This window comes from Stegostoma tigrinum, chromosome 1 (assembly GCF_030684315.1).
Source record: "Stegostoma tigrinum isolate sSteTig4 chromosome 1, sSteTig4.hap1, whole genome shotgun sequence".
NCBI lineage: Eukaryota > Metazoa > Chordata > Chondrichthyes > Orectolobiformes > Stegostomatidae > Stegostoma > Stegostoma tigrinum.
In genome coordinates this window covers 127,628,969-127,651,078 of record NC_081354.1, presented here as the reverse complement: position 1 = coordinate 127,651,078, position 22,110 = coordinate 127,628,969, and the positions used below count along the sequence as shown (strand labels likewise).

Below are 22,110 nucleotides of genomic sequence, written 5' to 3'. Positions count from 1 at the left end.
GGATTAAGGACTTTAAACGAAAAGCAACTCTGTAAATATCCTCCTCAAACATACTGACATTCCTGTACGTAATACAGGAAACAAAATCACCATATCCTGCCCACAGTGTCCCAAATGATCTATAGCAAAATAATGTCAAATGAATTGATTATAGTTTCCTGACCATTTGTCAAATGTTGTCAATCTGTTTTTGTTCAATGTTAAAGCCTATTAAGTACTTATTACAACTTTCCTCCTTGTATCTGATAATACAGTCAGGCCACTTCTGTTAAGCAGAAGATTCCTATTTGGAATAAATCCCGTAAGTGGGTTTTCCAGTATATTACTTCATGCAGTGCATGCCTTATTCACTTTCATTTTAGAAATTACAGTGCATCTGTGTGAAACTAATTAGAAAAAAAAATTGACAGCAAAAATTCAAGCCTTATTTTGAGCAGCATTTTAAAGAAAAGTCTTCAAAAAACACCTTGGAATTTTTCATGAAGCTGCTAAATAAATGTAAGCTCTTTTCTTGTCTCATGTCAACAAGATTCATTCTTCTGAAGATTAGGAATTTAATATTCATTTTTTCTTGAAACTCCTAATCCTCTGAAAAGAGGAAGCTCATAAGGTTCAATGTTAGATGCCAAATCCAATGAGAACAATGATAATGGGAACTACAGATGCTGGAGAATCCAAGATAACAAAGTGTGGAGCTGGATGAACACAGCAGGCCAAGCAGCATCTCAGGAGCACAAAAGCTGACGTTTCGGGCCTAGACCCTTCATCAGAGAGGGGGGTGGGGAGAGGGAACTGGAATAAATAGGGAGAGAGGGGGAGGCAGACTGAAGATGGAGAGAAAAGAAGACAGGTGGAGAGGAAAGTATAGGTGAGGAGGTAGGGAGGAGATAGGTCAGTCCAGGGAAGGTGGACAGGTCAAGGAGGCGGGATGAGGTAGTAGGTAGGAAATGGAGGTGTGGTTTGAGGTGGGAGGAAGGCATGGGTGAGAGGAAGAACAGGTTAGGGAAGTGGAGACAGGCTGGGCTGGTTTTGGGATGCAGTGGGGGGAGGGGATGAGCTGGGCTGGTTTATTGATGCAGTGGGGGGAGGGGAAGAATTTGGCTGGCTTTGGGATGCAGTGGGGGAAGGGGAGATTTTAAAGCTTATGAAGTCCACATTGATACCATTGGGCTGTAGGATTCCCAAGCGGAATATGATTTGCTGTTCTTGCAACCTTCGGGTGGCATCATTGTGGCACTGCAGGAGGCCCATGATGGACATGTCGTCTGAGGAGTGGGAGAGGGAGTTAAAATGGTTAGCTGCTGGGAGGTACAGTTGTTTATTGTGAACCGAGCGGAGGTGTTCTGCAAAGTGGTCCCCAAGCCTACGCTTGGTTTCCCCAATGTAGAGGAAGCCACACCGGTTACAATGGATACAGTATATCACATTGGCAGATGTGCAGGTCAACCTCTGCTTAATATGGAAAGTCATCTTGGGGCCTGGGATGGGGGTGAGAGAGGAGGTGTAGGGGCAAGTGTAGCTCTTCCTGCGGTTGCAGGGGAAGGTGCCGGGTGTGGTGGGGTTGGAGGGGAGTGTGGAGCGGACAAGGGAGTCACGGAGAGAGTGGTCTCTCCGGAAGGCAGACAAGGGCGAGGATGGAAAAATGTCTTGGGTGGTGGGGTCGGATTGTAGATGGCGGAAGTGTCAGTGGATGATGCGTTGTATCCGAAGGTTGGTGGGGTGGTATGTGAGAACGGGGAGGATCCTCTTGGGGGAGGAGGTGTATTCTAGGTAGCTGTGGGAGTCAGTGGGCTTGAAATGGGCATTAGTTTCTAGCTGGTTACGTGAGATGGAGACTGAGAGGCCTTCCTCCCACCCACCCTACTGCAAAAATTCCATCCCCTATTCCCAATTCCTCCGCCTCCGCCGCACCTGCTCCCAGGATGAAGCATTCCAATCCCGCACATCCCAGATGTCCACATTTTTCAAGGACTGCAACATACCCACCGCAGTGGTCGAGAACACCCTTGACCGCGTCTCCCGCATTTCCCGCAACACGTCCCTCACACCCCGCCCCTGCCACAACCGCCCCAAGAGGATCCCCCTCGTTCTCACACACCACCCCACCAACCTCTGGATACAACGCATCGTCCTCCGACACTTCCGCCATCTACAATCTGACCCCACCACCCAAGACATTTTTCCATCCCCACCCTTGTCTGCCTTCTGGAGAGACCACTCTCTCCGTGACTCCCTTGTCCGCTCCACACTCCCTTCCAACACCACCACACCCAGCACCTTCCCCTGCAACCACAGGAAGTGCTACACTTGTCCCCACACCTCCTCCTTCACCCCCATCCCACAGCCCAAGATGACCTTCCATATTAAGCAGGTGTTCACCCGCACATCTGCCAATGTAGTACAGGTATCCATTGTACCCGGTGTGGCTTCCTCTACATTGGGGAAACCAAGCAGAGGCTTGGGGAACGCTTTGCAGAGCACCTCCGCTCTGTTCGCAATACACAACTGCACCTCCCAGTCGCGAACCATTTTAACACCCCCTCCCATTCCTCAGATGACATGTCCATCGTAGGCCTCCTGCAGTGCCACAATGATGCCACCCGAAGTTTGCAGGAACAGCAAATCATTTTCCTCTTGGGAACCCTGCAGCCCAATGGTATCAATGTGGACTTCACAAGCTTCAAAATCTCCCCTTCCCCCACTGCATCCCAAAACCAGCCCAGTTCGTCCCCTCCCCCCACTGCATCCTAAAACCAGCCCAGCCTGTCTACGCTTCCCTAACCTGTTCTTCCTCTCACCCATCCCTTACTCCCACCTCAAGCCGCACCTCTATTTTCCATCTACTAACCTCATCCTGCCTCCTTGACCTGTCCATCTTCCCTGCACTGACCTATCCCCTCCCTACCTCCCCACCTATACTCTCCTCTCTACTATCTTCTTTTCTCTCCATCTTCGGTCCGCCTCTCCCTCTCTCCCTATTTATTCCAGTTCTGTCTCCCCATCCCCCTCTCTGATGAAGGGCCTCGGCCTGAAACGTCAGCTTTTGTGCTCTTGAGATGTTGCTTGGCCTGCTGTGTTCATCCAGCTTCACACTTTGTTATCCAATGAGAACAGGTTGGGCAGAGGGTTAAAATTCCGGCAGCAAGTTTTTCCCTATAATGACATCTTCACCTCGTCATCATTTGAACAAGCAAGTTTTGGGAAGCCAGTAAGGTCAATGTCTCAGGTCGACTATTGGAACTCACTGACATTCAAAAGTCAACACTTGGTGAAATAATTCAGATCCTGATGAAATATAGAGAGTGAACAGCTTGAAGTTGGCTCTAGCTTTCTCCCATAGTAGCTGAGATAACACAATGCTGGTATGAAGAAAAAATGCCATGAAAGAGATGTCATAATTTCCCCTCGCCTCAAAAGTATTTTTTTTTTAATTTTCAACCTTTCTCATAGTTACCAGCTTTCAAGGGCAGAAAGTCGGATGTGGAAGTCCAATTATTTTCTTATTTACATTATTTTTGCAAAAATAGTGCACTTCAGATTATAATCCACATATCCCTAAAAGAATTTTATCACTTCAAATTTCTATGGTTGACATTTTCAAAGCTGCCACCTCTTAGTGTCTCAATGCACTGATTCTTAAAGGTGTTGTGGCTCCATCCATATGTTCAGTAAGAATCCAGGGATTTCAGAATCACAACCTTGTACAGAAAAGGAAGTGTGTTTAATATAACAAAGTGTGGAGCTGGATGAACACAGCAGGCCAAGCAGCATCTCAGGAGCACAAAAGTTGACGTTTCGGGCCTAGACCCTTCATCAGAGAGGGGGAATGGGGAGAAGGAACTGGAATAAGTAGGGAGAGGGGGGAGGCGGACCGAAGATGGAGAGTAAAGAAGATAGGTGGAGAGGAGAGTATAGGTGGGGAGGTAGGGAGGGGATAGGTCAGTGCAGGGAAGATGGACAGGTCCAGGAGGTGGGGTGAGGTTAGTAGGTAGGAAATGGAGGTCCGGCTTGAGGTGGGAGGAAGGGATGGATGAGAGGAAGAACAGGTTAGGGAAGCGTAGACAGGCTGGGCTGGTTTTGGGATGCAGTGGGGGGAGTGGATGAACTGGGCTTGTTGTGTGATGCAGTGGGGGGGAGGGGACGAACTGGGCTGGTTATGGGATATGGTGGGGGAAGGGGAGACTTTGAAGCTGGTGAAGTCCACATTGATACCATTGGGCTGCAGGGTTCCCAAGCAGAATATGAGTTGCTGTTCCTGCAACCTTCGGGTGGCATCATTGTGGCACTGCAGGAGGCCCATGATGGACATGTCATCTGAAGAATGGGAGGGGGTGTTAAAATGGTTCGCGACTCGGAGGTGTAGTTGTTTGTTGCAAACCGAGTGGAGGTGTTCTGCAAAGCGTTCCCCAAGCCTCCGCTTGGTTTCCCCAATGTAGAGGAAGCCACACCGGTTACAATGGATACAGTATATCACATTGGCAGATGTGCAGGTGAACCTCTGCTTAATATGGAAAGTCATCCTGGGGCCTGGGATGGGGGTGAGGGAGGAGGTGTGGGGGCAAGTATAGCACTTCCTGCGGTTGCAGGGGAAGGAGCCAGGTGTGGTGTGGTTGGAGGGCAGTGTGGAGCAAACAAGGGAGTCATGGAGCGAGTGGTCTCTCCAGAAGGCAGACAAGGGTGGGGATGGAAAAATGTCTTGGGTGGTGGGGTCGGATTGTAGATGGCGGAAGTGTCGGAGGATGATGTGTTGCATCCGGAGTTTGGTGGGGTGGTGTGTGGGAACGAGGGGGGTCCTCTTTGGGCAGATGTGGCGGGGGCAGGGTGTGAGGGATGTGTTGCGGGAAATGCAGGAGAAGCAGTCAAGAGCGTTCTCGTCCACTGCGGGATAAAGTTGCGGTCCTTGAAGAACTTGGACATCTGGGATGCGCGGGAGTGGACTGCCTCATCCCGGGAGCAGATGCAGCGGAGGCAGAGGAATTGGGAATAGGGGATGGAATTTTTGCAGGAGGGTGGGTGGGAGGTGGTGTATTCTAGGTAGCTGTGGGAGTCGGTGGGCTTGAAATGGACATCCGTCTCTAGCTGGTTGCCTGAGATGGAGACTGAGGGGTCCAGGAAGGTGAGAGATGTGTTGGACATAGCCCAGGTGAACTTGAGGTTGGGGTGGAAAGTGTTGGTGAAGTGCATGAACAGTTCGAGCTCCTCTGGGGAGCAAGAGGCGGCGCCGATACAGTCATCAATGTAATGGAGGAAGAGGTGGGGTTTAGGGCCTGTGTAAGTGCGGAAGAGGGACTGTTCCATGTAACCTACAAAGAGGCAGGCATAGCTGGGGCCCATGTGGGTGCCCATGGCCACCCCCACTGTATTGGCGCCGCCTCTTGCTGCACCTCCCAGTCGCGAACCATTTTAACTCCCCCTCCCATTCTTCAGATGACATGTCCATCATGGGCCTCCTGAAGTGCCACAATGATGCCACCCGAAAGTTGCAAGAACAGCAACTCATATTCCACTTGGGAACCCTGCAGCCAATGGTGTCAATGTGGACTTCACCAGCTTCAAAATCTCCCCTTCCCCCGCCGCATCCCACAACCAGCCCAGTTCGTCCCCTCCCCCCACTGCATCACACAACCAGCCCAGCTCATCCCCTCCCCCCACTGCATCCCAAAACCAGCCCAGCCTGTCTCTGCCTCCCTAACCTGTTCTTCCTCTCACCCATCCTTTCCTCCCACCCCAAGCCGCACCTCCATTTCCTACCTACTAACCTCATCCCACCTCCTTGACTTGTCCGTCTTCCCTGCACTGACCTATCCCCTCCCTACCTCCCCACCTATACTCTCCTCTCCACCTATCTTCTTTTCTCTCCATCTTCGGTCCGCCTCCCCCTCTCTCCCTATTTATTCCAGAACCCTCTCCCCATCCCCCTCTCTAATGAAGGGTCTAGGCCCGAAACATCAGCTTTTGTGCTCCTGAGATGCTGCTTGGCCTGCTGTGTTCATCCAGCTCCACACTTTGTTATCTTGGATTCTCCAGCATCTGCAGTTCCCATTATCTCTGAAGTGTGTTTAATGTTGAGTGTCCTCAATAGTAAGGCATAAATTAAGTGTATGTGTGCATGTACGCACATTTGTGTATTGATGCGTTTGTCCATGTTCTTTTGTGTATTTGGGTTTGCATGTGAGCTTTCCTGTGTATCAATCACTTGCATTTGTCTATGGATTTGCATCAGCATGCATTGGTGTATTCATGTGTGCCTGTGTGAAGATGTTAGGTAACAGCACATCCCACAAGGCAGTATAACCATGGCATGAGCAAAGATATTTTCAATACACTCATATCTGTTTTGAACATTATGCTTGAATTGCGAATTAAGAGTCCTGAATTGGCTGCAGTACTAGTGTGCATCTTATGAGACCCACAGAGGTGGTCTTGGAAACAGAAACAAGAGGGAAATCAGAAATATTTATGTTGGATCTGTGGATTGACACTGTAAAGGGTTAGCTCTGGAGTATATACGGTGGAAGTTATGTCAATGATGATGTGTTATGATTGCTTCAGATTTCATTATGTTTTGTAGATATAGATTCTGCCCTTACAAATCTATCAGCTTTGGGCATCATCTGTGTTAATTTTGCTCGGTGTCTCTACTGGGCCTGTGAACCCAGGAATCCCACTCATTTGATGGAAGAGGGAATCCGAAGAAGTCTAATTAATTGGCAATCTTGGGAAACATTTTCAGCCAGGGGCGACTCACATATCATCAATGGCATGTCCCACATTTGTCCCAACAGATAACTATTTTCAAAGGAGGCCAGATTCAACCTATAGAGAACTTCTAGCCCAGCAAGGTTCTTCCTCAGCATGAGTTAATGATGAGTCATGACAGGGTAAATAAGCTAAATTCTGCTGCTGTTGATTCCGATGAGTGTGAAGTAATATTGTGTCATTATTTATTTAATCTCCTGACATCTTTGATTTATGCTCACAAGTGTGTTCCCCATTTACAGGTTGCTGATTGGGTCGCCATGGACTGGTTTTCCTGAAAATCGCACAGGGGATGTGTACAAATGTCCTATCAACGGCAACAATGAAGTTTGTGAGAAACTCAACTTGGGAGGTAGATATGATGCCATAATAAACATGTAAAATATCAAATTTATTGGAGATAACAAAGTGTGAAGCTGGATGAACACAGCAGGCCAAGCAGCATCTCAGGAGCACAAGATTACTTAATTGAAACATATGAAATAATCAGAGGGTTAGATAGGGTGGATAGGGAGAGCCTTTTTCCTAGGATCGTGACGGCGAGCACGTGGGGGCATAGCTTTAAATTGAGGGGTGAAAGATATAGGACAGATGTCAGAGGTAGTTTCTTTACTCAGAGAGTAGTAAGGGAATGGAACGCTTTGCCTGCAACGGTAGTAGATTTGCCAACTTTAGGTACATTTAAGTCGTCATTGGATAAGCAAATGGACGTACATGGAATAGTGTAGGTTAGATGGGCTTGAGATCGGTATGACACGTCGGCACAACATCGAGGGCCGAAGGGCCTGTACTGTGCTGTAATGTTTTATGTTATGTTATGTTACCTTGGATTCTCCAGCATCTGCAGTTCCCATCATCTCAAATCTACTGGTGATATATCTAACAGCTATTATGAGACGTTCTTCCTCCATCCAGCTGATTTTCATGCTGCACCAGAGCAAAGTTAGATTGAAAGTTGTCTAAAGCGCTGTCCTTTCCTGTCTCAAACTTTTTTTTCTCAATATCTACACTCGGCACTGAATAGTATTATGTCCCAAAAAACTTTCAAATGTAATCAAACATACATCCTCTGACACCCTTTCAATTACCTGTAACCTTTGAAGAGAAAATGTGAATTCCAAAATAGACACTGAAAATGATGGAGAAACAGAACAGGTTGAGCAGCATTTACAGAGAGAGAAATAGGGTTATGAATATCACTTCTGAAGGACACTCATATTGGACTCCAAGTGTAAACACTGTTTCTCCGCTGCCAGGCATCCTGAGTTTCTCCAGTGTTCTCTGTTTGTTTCAGATTTCTAGTATACATAGTCTGTTGTTTTTTATTTTAACTTGGAAGCCACTTGCTGGCTTCTGACAGAGTTGAAAGTTCTTAGCTTTTTTTCATGCATCTGGTCTTGAGGAAGTACTCTATGGGCTTGCCCAACAAATAGCTTTATCTATGACAACAAAGATTGCTGGATGGACACAGCAGGCCAAGCAGCATCTTAGGCGCACAAAAGCAAAGGGGGAGGGGGAGAGCGTTCTGAAATAAATAGGAAGAGAGGGGGAGGCAGATCAAAGATGGATAGAGGAGAAGACAGGTGGAGAGGAGACAGACAAGTTTAAGGGGTAGGGATGGAACTAATAGAGGTGATTGTAGGAGAGAAGGTAGGGAGGGGATAAGTCAGCCCGGGGAGGACGGACAGGTCAAGGGGGCGGGATGAGGTCAGTAGGTAGAAATGGAGGTGCGGCTTGAGGTGGGAGGAGGGGATAAGTGAGGGGAAGAACTGGTTAGGGAGGTGGGGACGAGCTGGGCTGGTTTTGGGATGCAGTGGGGGGTGGGGAGATTTTGAAGCTTGTGAAATCCACATTGATACCATTGGGCTGCAGGGTTCCTAAGAAGAATATGAGTTGCTGTTCCTGCAACCTACGGATGGCATCATTGCGGCACTGCAGGAGGCCCAGGATGGACATGTCGTCTGAGGAATGGGAGGGAGAGTTGAAATGGTTTGTGACTGGGAGGTGCAGTTGCTTATTGAGAACCGAGTTTAGGTGTTCTGCAAAGCAGTTCCCAAGCCTCCGCTTGGTTTCCCCAATGTAGAGGAGGCCACCACGGGGCAGCGGATGCAGTATACCACATTGGCAGATGTGCAGGTGAACATCTGCTTGATGTGGAAAATCTTCTTGGGGTGTGGGATGTGGGTGAAGAAGGAGGTGTGGGGCAAGTGTAGCACTTTCTGTGGCTGCAGGGGAAAGTGCCGGGTGTGGTGGGGTTGGAGGCGAGTGTGGAGTGGACAACAAAGTCACGGAGAGAGTGGTCCCTCCGGAAGGCAGATAAGGGTGGGGATGGAAAAATGTCTTTGGTGGTTGGGTTGACTTGTAGATGGCAGAAGTGTCGGAGGATGAAGCGTTGTATCCGGAGGTTGGTGGGGTGGTAGGTGAGGACGAGGGGGATTCTCTTTTGATAGTTATTGCGGGGATGGGGTGTGAGGGATGAGTTGCGGGAAATGCGGGAGACACGGTCGAAGGCATTCTGGACCACTGCAGGCAGGAGGTGATGTTGCAGTCCTTGAAGAACGAGGACATCTGAGATGTACGGGAGTGGATTACCTCATCCTGGGAGCAGATGTGGTGGAGGCGGAGGAATTGGGAATAGGGAATGGAATTTTTGCAGGAAGGTGGGTGGGAGAAGGTGTATTCTAGGTAGCTGTGGGAGTCGGTGGGCTTGAAATGGATATCGGTTTCTTGGTGGTTGCCTGTTTATCTATGTTGCTTCCATTTCCTCAACCTCCCAGCTCACCTTGCACTTAAACTGTGCTCTCAGGTAAATGTTACACTGCCCACCTCCTCTACCTAAATGACCGCAAGGCTCTAGAGACAACAAAGTAAGTCTCTTTAGCAGGTAAACATCTTGCGTCTCTTCCTGGGGTCATTAGGAGGAGACTGTTATTGAGAATATTTCCTGAGTTGGCACTGGTTACAGCCTTTATGGCTTGATTTCATGGAGGAAATTTTGATTTAGCACAATTAAATAAAAGCAGTCATATTAATTCAGCCATTGATGATATGTCTTTCTTGATATTACGTTGGGAAATATGTGCGCTGAGAGTCACTGAATTAACTGCATCCATTTACATGATCACACAAAGTCAGAATGACCCCCATATGTGACAATTGCCGCCATTTGATTGATATTCATGGATTCAGTTGCTGTTGTTGTCTAGGTTTCTCTTTGTACGCATTGATTACCATGCATTTTGTTGAATTTACCATAGTAAACACCTCCCATATTCTACCATGTTGAATATCTACAGGTTGCTTTTCCTCGTTGCTTCATTTCTTACCTGATCAGTCATCTGTTTTATGTCACATAATATTGGAATCTGATCTAGTTAGTTTTAAGCATCCTTTTATTCTGTGTGCTTAATATTATACCGTTAGCAAGTATCTCACTTGATCCCCACTCTGTGGGAATCCTGGCACCGGGTATTTTAAACTCACGCATCATTTAAATTTGTTCACTGCGCTGCTGCAGTCTTCAGTGATTTGTGAAACATTCAGATTCTAGAATTGGTCAAGAGTTAAGAGAAAACTTCATGTCAAAATGAACACTGACTCTTTTCTACTTTCTTGATGGACTAAATTATACCACAGGCTACATATCCTGACTCTGATTTTTTTTTTCAAATTTATATTAGATTGTTTCATGCCTCATGCTCACCACAATTGATTTAATTTTCCTATTCTCACTAACGGCTTCTGGTCCTCCAAAGAACAAACATTCCTCATTTAACCCCTAACTTGTGGTAATCTACATGTTCATGTTGTTGAATCAGCAGCCCAAAGGTTATAAACTCAAAGTCATCACAAGTTACGAAATTAAATTCAGTAAATCTAAATAATTTTAGACAAGTTCCAGATAATATAACCATGACAGCCGTTTGAGTTTTGCATAAACAAGGCTATTTCACAAATGTGGAATAGTTGCCCATTCAATGGAACTGGAGGTAAATTCAAGGCCACTGTTCAGCACGACTTTTCATACAACCTGGTGCTTTGCCAGCAGTGAAATATCATCTCCAGTTCCCCTCTTTGTGAGATTGAACTTCCAGGTCCTATGGACTCCCATCTAGACTGAAACGGTGCCTTCAAAACCCCACATCATCAGAAAAAGATAGTGTGCATGAGGAAATCCGAGTTTCATAACTTATTTAAAGTGCCAAACTTGGCCTCAGTGGGATTTGGGGTGTATTTGTATACTAGGCACTTCCAACCCATTAAAAGTCCAGAGAGAAATAACACAGGTTCAGGAAGGCAATTGGATTCCTCCAAGCCATTTTAGCTCTGAACACATCTCCACACCCAGATTCTTAAGTTAATCTTAAATAAAGACTGCACAATAAGGTTTAATTGTTAAATATATATTTGCTGAAGGTATTTAATTTGTTACACTGGGCAATTATTGATATCAAACACCATTTAATTGACTAAACAGATTTCGTTTGTCTTGACTCTCAAAATGAACTGTCCCTTTAGTGGTGAATGCTGTGTTACTTGGGCCGTACGAATGTCAAAATGTACTGTTTTACCAGATGTTCTGCTTGATCTTTCAGATATAATGACTTTTCCAAATGTGACCGAGGACAAACAGGATATGAATACTGGCTCAACACTGATCAGAAATGACAAAACTGGTGGATTTTTGGTAACCGTAAATTTTGAAACAGTATATTTACACAGTTACACAATTGTGACACTGAGAACATACTCAACTTTAAAATTTGCACAATTCATTCAGATTATGAGTAGATTAGATTAGATTCCCTACAGTGTGGAAAAGGGCCCTTTGGCCCAACAAGCCCACACCGCCCTTTGGAGCATCCCACCCAGACCCATCCTCCTATAACCCACACACCCCTGAACACTATGGGCAATTTAGCATGGCCAATCTACCTAGCCTGCACATCTTTGGACTGTGAGAGGAAACTAGAGCACCTGGAGGAAACCCACGCAGACATGGAGAGAATGTGCAAACTCAGGACAGACAGTTGCCCGAGGCTGGAATCGAACCTGGGTCCCTGGCGCTGTGAGGCTGCAGTGCTAACCACTGAGCCACCGTACCGCTCATTTGAGCAGTGTTAGATTACTTTTCAGAACCAGGCAAGAAACTTAATAAATAGAAAGATCTGCTTCAGTTCAACTATTTTCATTGTAAATTCATACAAATATTAAATTTTTAAATAGTGGTCCAAATTTTCTGACATAGTTACCACAGAGTGGATGGGAGATGAGCATGGATTCCCTGCAGAATCCCTCTTACAGCACATTACGAAGGAAAGGGCTATCAGAAAATTCTATTCTGTGCCTTGAACGCCTTGAAAATCTCCATTTAAATTGGAGACTTCAGAGTATTCCAATAAAATTAAGCCAAGTATTTAGTCAGAGGAAGGTAAAATAATGTAAATAGAGCACAACACCTGAGTAACTATTCAACTGACCCCATACTTACCTTGTATAATCCCAACTACTATTCCCAATGATCCCTTAAACCCCCTCCATGCCTTAGCACCAACTCTCCCCCAGGAAGGGATCGTAACACCCTTATTGGACCTGACCCCACAGCTGCCAGAATTGATACAACAACCCCACACTCTGCCAGACCCGAATGCACTCACCTCCTCACATTGCATTGACTTCTTACCCACCGACCGAACCTGCATGTAAATCTTAAGAGATTCCAGAGCTAGGACTCCCCAGTCCCTTTGTGCTGCAGATTTCTGAAATCTTCCCCCATTTAGAAAATAGTGTACACTTCTGTTCTTCCGACCGAAATGTATAATCTCACAGTTTGCTTCATTATATTCCATCTGCTACTTGCCAAGCAAGTCCAAGTCCTCCTGCAGTCTCTACTAGTCACCGACTGCCATCCTGAAAAAGACCCTTTTATCTCTACTGTCTGCCTTTTGTCACTCAGCTGCCCTCTATCCATGGCTGTACCTTCTCCCAAATATCACAGGCCATTATCTTATTTAGCAACCTCCTTTGTGGCACCTTGTCAAAGATCTTCTGGAAATCCAAATAGATCACTTCCACTGGCTCTCCTTTATCTAGTCTGCTCACTAGCTCCACCACCAAAGCTCAGTAACAACAATGTGTACTATCTACAAGGTGCTGCAAAAATTAGACAGCACCTTCCAAACTCATGACAGCTTCTACCTACAAGGACAAGGGTAACAGTTACCATCCTGACTTGGAAATATATTGTCATTCCTTCACTGTTGCTGAAGGAATTCGAGAATCCTTCTGCAAGGAAGATTGCTGAATCCAAATTCGAGAATTTCATCACAAAGTTCAAGAAGGCAGCTCACCACTATCTTTTCAAGGGTAACTAGGTATGGGCAATCTATGCTGGCCAGCCAGCAATGGCTACATCTCACAAGTGAATTAAATAAAAACCCTTGACACACCATGCGCTCCCAGGTCCATGCCAACCTGTACACCCAGACACTCTCAGTAATCCCTCGCATCATATGAATCAATGCATGACACTTCCATCCATCCTCAAAGGCCCTTCATACCTGCATGACTCTGTGATACTTACGCACTCATTCACTCAGTATACACTTTGTACGGAGCCTGTCTAAGAGGAAGAGCATATGTGGTACTACTTAAACAATGCCCATTCATAATTTCAGAAAACTTCAGAGGCTATAGCCCCAGAAAAGTATAACCTAAAAACAGTAACAGAAAGTATATGCACTTGCCATCTCTTTGTCTTGTGCAAATAAACATTGAAGCATTGACAAAAGAGATTGCAAAGGAATAAAAGCAGATTTGAACAACTGCAAAGTGCCTTGAGAAATTGGGCTAACTCAATCAAATTGAGTGGTTCTAGGAGTTGCCTATCCCTGGCCAGGTCAAGATTGGAGTATTTTTGTCAACAGAATTAATTTCTTTATCTTTCTTTCAGACTTGTGCTCCATTATGGGCACAGAAGTGTGGCAACATGAATTATCCGAGAGGGTTGTGTGCAGATATAAAACCAAACTTCCAAGTATCAAAAACCTTCTCACCAGCTGTCCAACGTAAGCTTCAACTTCAGATGCTTGATGTTAAAAGATTTCAGACATTCTAGGAAAACATCATTCTTATCTCAACTTTTATTTGAATGAGCATATTTCCTGGTTGAATACCTCTAATTCAATACAATCAGTTCTCGGACTGTGTAAACCCATATCTCCCTTGATTTGCATCACCCTATCTGATTTCAGTCCAATATATGAAGTTAAAATCACTGTAAGGTCCTAATTTAGTGTTTTTAGAGCGTAATGTGAAGTGATACTCCTCAGGGGAAAGTGTCAAATTTCAAATAATAACATCAGCTAGTCCTACTGGAAAACAAGAGTGCTAGTTCATTGACGATTAATTTGTATGGAAGTGTTGCTACAATTAAAGAAGGCATTGGTGAGACCACACACCTGGAGTATTGTGTCCAGTTTTGGTCTTGTAACTGGAGGAAGCATGTTAGTGGCACTGGAGATTCATCAGGTTGATTCCAGGGACAAAAGGCTTTTTGTACGAGGAGCAGTTGAATAGCTTCAATTTGAACTTGTCTGAGTTCACAAGAATGAGGAAGGATCTGACTGATGCTTATAAAGTGCTGAAGGGGATTGATAAGCTGGATGTTGAACAATTGTTTCCTCTTGTGGGACAGTCTTGAATACGAGGCCCTAGGTACAGAGTGAGAGGAGGTAGGTTCAAAACTGAGAAGAAACTGCTTCTCTCAGAGGGCTGTGAATCTGTTCAACACCCTTCCCCAAAGTGCAGTGGAGACAGAATCAATCAACAGATTCAAGAAAGTAATAGATATGCTTCTGATGAAACGCTAGGTAAAGGGCTTTGGGGAGCAGGCAGGAAAGTGGACTTGAGACTAGGATAAAATCAGCCATGATTGTGTTAAATGGCAGAGTGGTCTCAAAGGAATGAATTGGCTACTCCTATTCCCAATCCCTATGTTCCTATGACAAATTGACTATTATTGACCAACTTGTTGCCTTGGAGAAATCAATACGCTCATCAAGGTGCAAGTTGAGAGCAGAAATTGCCAGAGAAACTCAGCAGATCTGGCAGAATCTGTGGGGAGAAAGCACAGTCATTGTATCAGATCCAGTACCCCTTCATTAAATAATGGGTGAGAACACACAAAGAGTAGAGTACAACATAGAAGGTGAGAACATTTCCTTGTTTGCAGTAAAGGGGGTGTTATATTTGAATGTATGTCATTTCTAGTGTTAAGCAAGTATAAATGAGGTGCATTTCAAGCTCAAAGTCAAAAACAGAAGTTGCTGGAAAAGCTCAGCAGGTTTGATGGCATCTGTGAAGAAAAACATCAGACTTAATGTTTCAGGTTTGGTTACCCCAACCTCAAAACAGTTCTGACGCAGGATCACCAGACCTGAAACGTTAACTCTGATTTTTTTCTCCACAGGCACTGCCAGACCTGCTGAGCTTTTCAGGCAACTTTGTTTTTGTTCCTGATTTACAGCAACCACAGTTGTTTTGGTTCTTATTTATTTTTATTCATATTGTTACCATCTCTTTTCTTATTTTTGTTTACAGATGTGTTGTGCAGTACTTTAACAGAAGCTTTTGGAGGTCCATGTACATCACATCAGCTGCATTGCCTAATTTATGTTCTTTATTAACTCACAAAAGGCATTCACACAGTTCGTTACAAACTTATGATATTCTTTAGATTGTAAACAGTGTCTGATGCTGAGCTGTTAAATATGTATTGACAGCACAATTAACATTGCATTTATTCTATTTACAGGTTGTGGGTCCTACATGGATCTTGTGATAGTACTGGATGGATCCAACAGTATCTGGCCTTGGGTACCAGTCCAAAATTTTCTGAAAAAGTTAACTGGAAGTTTAGACATTGGCCCTGAGAAAACTCAGGTAACTTCATTTGTTTCACGTATGGCATTTAGAATCATAGAATCCTGGAATCCCTAGATTGTGGAAATAGGCCATTTGGCTCAACAAGTCCAAGCTGCCCTTCTGAAGAGCATCCCACCCAGACCTATTCCCCTACTCTTTCCCTGTAAGCTGGCATTTCCCATGTCTAATCACCTAACCCGCACACCTCTGAACACTACGGGCAATTTAGCATGGCCAATCCACCTAACCTGCACATCTTTGGACTGTGGGAGGAAACCAGAGCACCCGGAGAAAGCCCACACAGACGCGGGGAGAACGTGTAAACTCCACACAGACAGTTGCCCAAGGCTGGAATTGAACCATTGGTGCTACGAGGTAGCAGTGCTAACCACTGAGCCTTGGCTTTCTAAAGTATGACTTTACCAAGGATCTGGATATTAGTTTCTATGCCTGTCAGTATCTGTCACAAAATAATAACAGAGCGTATGATGGTTTGGAATTAATTGTACCTGCATCCCATTAATTAATCAAAGATTTAAGAAAGGCTGAAACTGAGACCAACTGTTATGCATTTCAGGCTCTACCTTTGGACATGGCAAGTAGTTCTGTTTGACTAAGACACTGATACAGTTGGCTTGGATATGGGACAGAACTGTTGAGATTTTAAATGAACCCAGCAGCCAATTGCATCTAGCATGATATAGTTCCAATAAAAGAGGATAAATGAAAAGGCAGCTTTAATGCAACCACCTATGTTCCTTTCAGTACTTAACCCAGCTTAATGGTCTATGCCAGGACCTTCCCTGTAGTAATTTACTCCCATTTCACTTTGAAAAATTGGTCTCTAACTTTTTCCAGTTCTGATCAAACATGATCAAACTGGAATATGAACTCTGCTCCTCTTGCCATCTGCTGAGCATTTTCTGTTTTTACTTCAAATGTAGCCACTGTATAGATGTAGTGAACGTGTGGAATGGACAGTCGAAGAAGGCAGCAGGGATGGAGTGAATTAGTAAATTCAAGGGAGTGTTAGAAACATTGTTAAATATTTACCAACAGGATGTGAGTTGTATTGAGTGATGGATTATGGCTGAATACCTGTCTGACACATGGTGCATTTTCACTTGAATTGAACCAAAAAAAGGCCTCCTGTCATCTTGTCCATGAAAGATAATTTACACTGATTGCTCCATATAGGTGTCTATTGTACAATATGGTGAAGATGTGAGATTTGAATTCAAGCTGAATACTTACAAAACAACTGCTGAAGTTGAACAGATTGCTGCAAAGATCAAACAAAAGCAAGGAACAGAAACAAACACAGCTCGGGGAATCAATTTTGCAAGGTAAACCATGTCTCAAAACCAGGTGTATTAGCTATTTTTGAGTTGAAGGAAAAATATTGTCAAAATAATTCAGAATATCAGTGGCAGGATCCACTCAGCCAGTCTTGGAAGCTTCAGCTGACTTCTAAGCTACCGCTGATTGTCCGCAGTTGAGGTTTCCAATGAGTCGTTGTTCCAATCGCCTTCAAAAGCTGCTGGTCAGATTATCAGTTCTTCAGTCCCAGCAGAGCTACTGGGATGGGTGGTCACTGCAGAGATGAAGCAAGGCACAGGTTAGACAGCTTCAATGAACCCTGGTGTGTAGGAAAGCCAAGTTAGGGCCACCAGGGCCCACGGACTGGCACTGGCCAAGGCTCTGAAAGTGCTTTTTATTCTTTCATGTGATGAGGGAACCACTGTCTAAACCACCATTTACTGCCCATCCCAAACAGCAGTTAGGAGTTAACCACATTGTTGTAGGCTGGGAGTCACAAGTAGTCCAGACCAGGTAAGGATGGCAAAGTACTTCCCTAAAGGACATTAGCAAACCAGATAGATTTTTCTGACAATAACAATGCATTCATAGTCATTATTAAGCTCTTCATTTCAGACTTTATTGAATTCAAGTTCCACTATCTGCCATATGAACCTGGGTCCCCAAAATATTACCTGGATCTCTGGATTAACAGACCATCGATAATGCCATTAGGCCATCACCTCCCCTGTTGGAGGAGATATGCAGCAGGAAGTTTAAGAGCTGCTGCAAATGGTAATGACCTGGAACTCCCTGTCCTGGTAGGTGGTGCATGGCTTTGGGAATCATGCAAAGTACTAGGATTGACAGGATTTCTCCATAATAGGCTACCATGGATAGAATGATCTCCTGTGATGTAAATGATATTATAACTGTAAACGATGCAGTTTACCTATGGTTAATCTTTCTGAGATGATATTCTATTTTGCAGGCCTTTTACAATGGGGTCCTGGACTATTCTTCTCCAAGTATTGTTGCCCTCCTGCTGCCAACCACCAAACTGCCATTTAATAGGATTGGGCAAGGCCTAGTTCATCCACAAGCTCTTGCCCCAGTTGATGATCCTTAGTAGCCAAGTAATAGTAACTTGACACCACCAGTCCCGGACAGGTCACACCGCTTGGGTTTAATGTGGAAGTGAGGGACAGGGATTGGCGGAGGGTTAATTGTTTCCATTACTGGCTCTCTGTCAAGATTAAAACTCCCACTTACCAACCGTAAGGTTGAGTTGAGCTGCATTCCTAAACCATTACAATCCTTGGGGAGGGACCCACAATCGGTTCAAAAGGCAGTTCCAGGATTTTGACTCAGCAACAGTGAAGTAACAGTGATATATTTCCAAGTCAGGTTAGTGTGTGATTTAGAGGGGAAGTGCTGGTGGTGGAGTTGTCATGCATCTATTGCCTTTATTATTCCAGTTGACAGTGATTGTAGATTTCGAATAGTCGCTGATCTCCAATGGAAGTTCTCTCAAGTAGTTTAACGTTCTGATGTTTAGCAATTTAATGTCCCTTTAAAGCCATCATACAGGCCATTGCTTTGAAGAAGTGATTGAATTAGATATGATTATAGTTCCTTCAGTCTCCTCCAATAATTTAATCAAAATCCATTCTTGGGTACCTCAAAATCAGGAACAAATGGCAGAACTCAAATGACTTTTATGTCTTTTTGTATATATGTTCAACTACTGTTTAGTTAGAAATATTTATACAAATTGTCACCTGAAGTGTTGTAGAGTCTGATAGAGACTTTAATTATTTATATAAATAGATTGGTAATGATGCAACAAAATTTTGCCCTCAAGGACATCACTTAACTTTTGATGTGGAAATATGAATAATTTAAATAAACAATGGCAAAGCAACTATGAATAATGACTTGAGCAGGAGCCCATGCTAGGCTGTAGACCTTTAACTGAACTAACTTTTAATCATAGCATAGGCAATAAATATTATTGGCCCAGGTAAAAATGTACAGCCTATTCTAAGCCTTATACATCATGTAATTCACATTTAGTGTCACACTTCCTTACAAATGAACTCATATGATACTCAACTGTATGTTGATAAAATAAGTACTTTGTGGTGTTAACTTGTAAAATGAGTAAGGGTAATTGACTTTGGCAGCGGATTGAGTGGAAGTGGATTAGTTCTGTTCTATGCAATGTATTAAACCATTTTATCATATTTCAGGGAATATGCATTCTCAACTCAAAATGGTGGAAGACTAAGAGCAACAAAAGTAATGGTTGTTGTAACAGATGGTGAATCTCATGACAGCGCCAACTTGCCACGAGCAATAATTGAATGTGAGAAAGAACACATTGTTCGATTTGGGATTGCTGTAAGTATATGTCAATGTGTTTTATGTCATCAAATTATACACTCATTTTTTAACAGGTATGAAATATTTAGTAAATTTATGCATTGCGCAGTAGGAGCTCCATTCCATGCTCTGGAATTTCAATTTATTGCGACAGTTAAAGAAAATCATTAGCTGTGAAGTCAGTGCTGGATATATCAACAGACCAATGTTTAACATAGTCAAGTGACAGTCCTCTGTCACACTCTTATTTTTCTCTGTTATCACATTCTTTTCTGGTAAATGGATACAAATGTTGTTAAAATTGCAGGGAAAAGGACGATCATGCAATCTTTAACATTCATTGAATGATACGGCCAGCTTAAATTTTACATTTGTCTATTTTGTGAAGTCCAGTACAATGGACTTTATTCCCAAATTGCTTTAGATAATTAGAATTTGTATCACAAAACAATAGCAAATGTTAAAATGAATGGTTTGCAGGTGAAGAAAAACCAACCAACTCATTCATTCTCACCCCAAGTTAAAATAACTAGTATTCCTTCATTAATGTCACTAATCTATAGATGCAGTTAATCAATGTTTGATGCTGCTGGTCTCTATTTTGGATGTTGACATATTCAGTAAAATGCCTGCATTGAAAGTCCAATTCACAGAATACACTTTTTGTGGCATTGTTATCACAGGCTGTGCCTCAATTTAAGGATCATTTCTACTTAGCTTCATTGATTTCTACTCTGGATGTTCATGTGACTGAGCAGAATGATTCTTAACAAAGATCTTTGAACACATGTCTTACAGTGGAATATAAAATGCAGAATCACCTCCCTTTATTTCATTCTCTGCCAGTACTCTGCCTCAACATTAGGGCACTTAGACATGAGAAATGATGTCGTTTGATGGACAAATTGTCACCAGTTTGGTTGATTAGTAGCAAGCTGTTCCCAGTCATTGATGCCAACATTGTCATGTATCAAGAAGAGCTTCAGTACGACTTTGTAGCATTTTCTTTATCTTTTTTGAAATGTTGGTCATCTGAATGTTGAGTAAACAAGGCCTGACTGGGGAGACATTCCTTAGCTTGCAGGATAGCCTGTCACTTCAATCATGGTATATTTTGAAGGAATTTTACAAGAATGCTTGTGGAGTTGGTTTCAAGAAAACATTGGGGTTTGCTCAGCCGTGCTCCCATTCAACCTGGAGACATTGTTGGTGCCCTCATGTGTTACTGATACACAGTCCATTTCTTGCTGCAGTCCAGGACAAAGGTGGTGACGAGATAAAAACCGAAAGAACTGCAGGAAGACAAACAGAAGTTGCTGGCAAAGTTCAGCAGGCCTGGCAACATCTGTTAAGAAAGTGAATATTAGTGGCCAGTCTATCTCGAGAAATGGGAACAGAAATGTCAAGGAAGGGAAGGGAGAAGTCAGAAATAGATCAGGTGAAAGTGAGGGCAGGGTGGAAATTGAAAGCAAAAGCAATGAACTTTTCCAATCCGGACGACAGAGGGAAGAAGCAAAATATCATCGACATGTCGGAGAAAGAGTTGTGGGTGAGGACCAGAATAGGACTGGAACAAGGAATGCTCCACATACCCCAAGAGGAGACAGGCATTACTGGGGCCTATGTGGATAACCATGGCCACCCCACTGACCTGAAGAAAATGAGAGGAGTTAAAAGCGAAGCTGTTGAGAGTGAGGACGAGCTCAGCCAAGCGGAGGAGGGGGTGGTGGGTGGGGACTGTTCAGGCCTTTGCTTCAACAAGAAGCGCAGATTCCTGAGAGCATTTCTAGGGATAGACTTGCCACTAATATCCACTATAAACCTACTGACTCGCACAGCTATCTGGACTATACACTGTCACACCCTGCTTCCTGTAAAGACTCCATCAGATTCTTTCAGTTCCTCCATTGCGGTTGCATATGTTCAAATGAGGCCAACTTTGAAAAGGGAGCCTCTGAAATGTCCACCTTCTTCCTCAACCAAGGATTCCCCAGCTTTGTTGTTGACAGGGCCCTCAACCTAGTCTGACTCATCTCCCACACTTCGACCCTCGTCCCCTCTCTTCCCTCCCACAACAGCCATAGGGTTCCCCTTTTGCTTGCCTACTATCTCATCAGCATCCACATCCAGAAGATTATCAGATGTCATTTCCACCATCTCCAGTGAGATACTACCACCAGACAAACATTCCCCTCCCCTCCCTTGTCTGCCTTCCATAGGGATCATTTCATCTGGGACAGCCTGATCCACTCCACCTTCACCCCCAACATCACCCCCAACCCCCCTCCCTCACAGCACCTTCCTCTGCAACCGTCTAAGATGTAACACCTGCCCATTTAACTCCTCCCTTCCCAGTATCCAAGGGCCCAAACATACCCTCGAAGTGAACCTGCACTTCCTACAATCTAGTCTACTGCATTCATCGCTCACAATATAGTGTCCTCTATACTGGGGTAACAAAGCACAGACTGGGTGATTGTTTCACAGAACATCTATGTTCTGCTCGCAAAACTACACCCTGAGCTTTCAGTTGCCTGGCCAACACCTCTGATTCAGGGAGACCCTGCAGCCCTCCGGGCTCAATGTCAAGTTCAATAATTTTAGGGCCCGAACTCTTCTTAGCTCCCTACACCACACACCAGGTCTTGTTATCACAGAGTCTGCCATGACATATGGCCTATTGCTAGTCAGTAACAGTCCCCATTAACAGATATTCACCCTCCCAGTCAGGTTGTTATCAAC

At 44.3% G+C, this 22,110-nt stretch overlaps 1 protein-coding gene across 2 annotated transcripts in view; it reads left to right on the top strand.

Annotated features, from left to right (window-relative positions):
* The window catches only part of itga2.2 (integrin, alpha 2 (CD49B, alpha 2 subunit of VLA-2 receptor), tandem duplicate 2), a 180,755-nt gene that overhangs the window by 69,639 nt on the left and 89,006 nt on the right, over positions 1 to 22,110 (top strand). For both annotated transcript variants that reach the window (XM_059648563.1, XM_059648562.1), the window contains exons 3-8: positions 7,002 to 7,111; positions 11,355 to 11,446; positions 13,712 to 13,826; positions 15,575 to 15,702; positions 16,882 to 17,030; positions 19,236 to 19,386. In XM_059648563.1, coding sequence (XP_059504546.1) covers positions 7,002 to 7,111; positions 11,355 to 11,446; positions 13,712 to 13,826; positions 15,575 to 15,702; positions 16,882 to 17,030; positions 19,236 to 19,386 — 745 coding nt within the window. The remainder of the gene's footprint in view (positions 1 to 7,001; positions 7,112 to 11,354; positions 11,447 to 13,711; positions 13,827 to 15,574; positions 15,703 to 16,881; positions 17,031 to 19,235; positions 19,387 to 22,110) is intronic.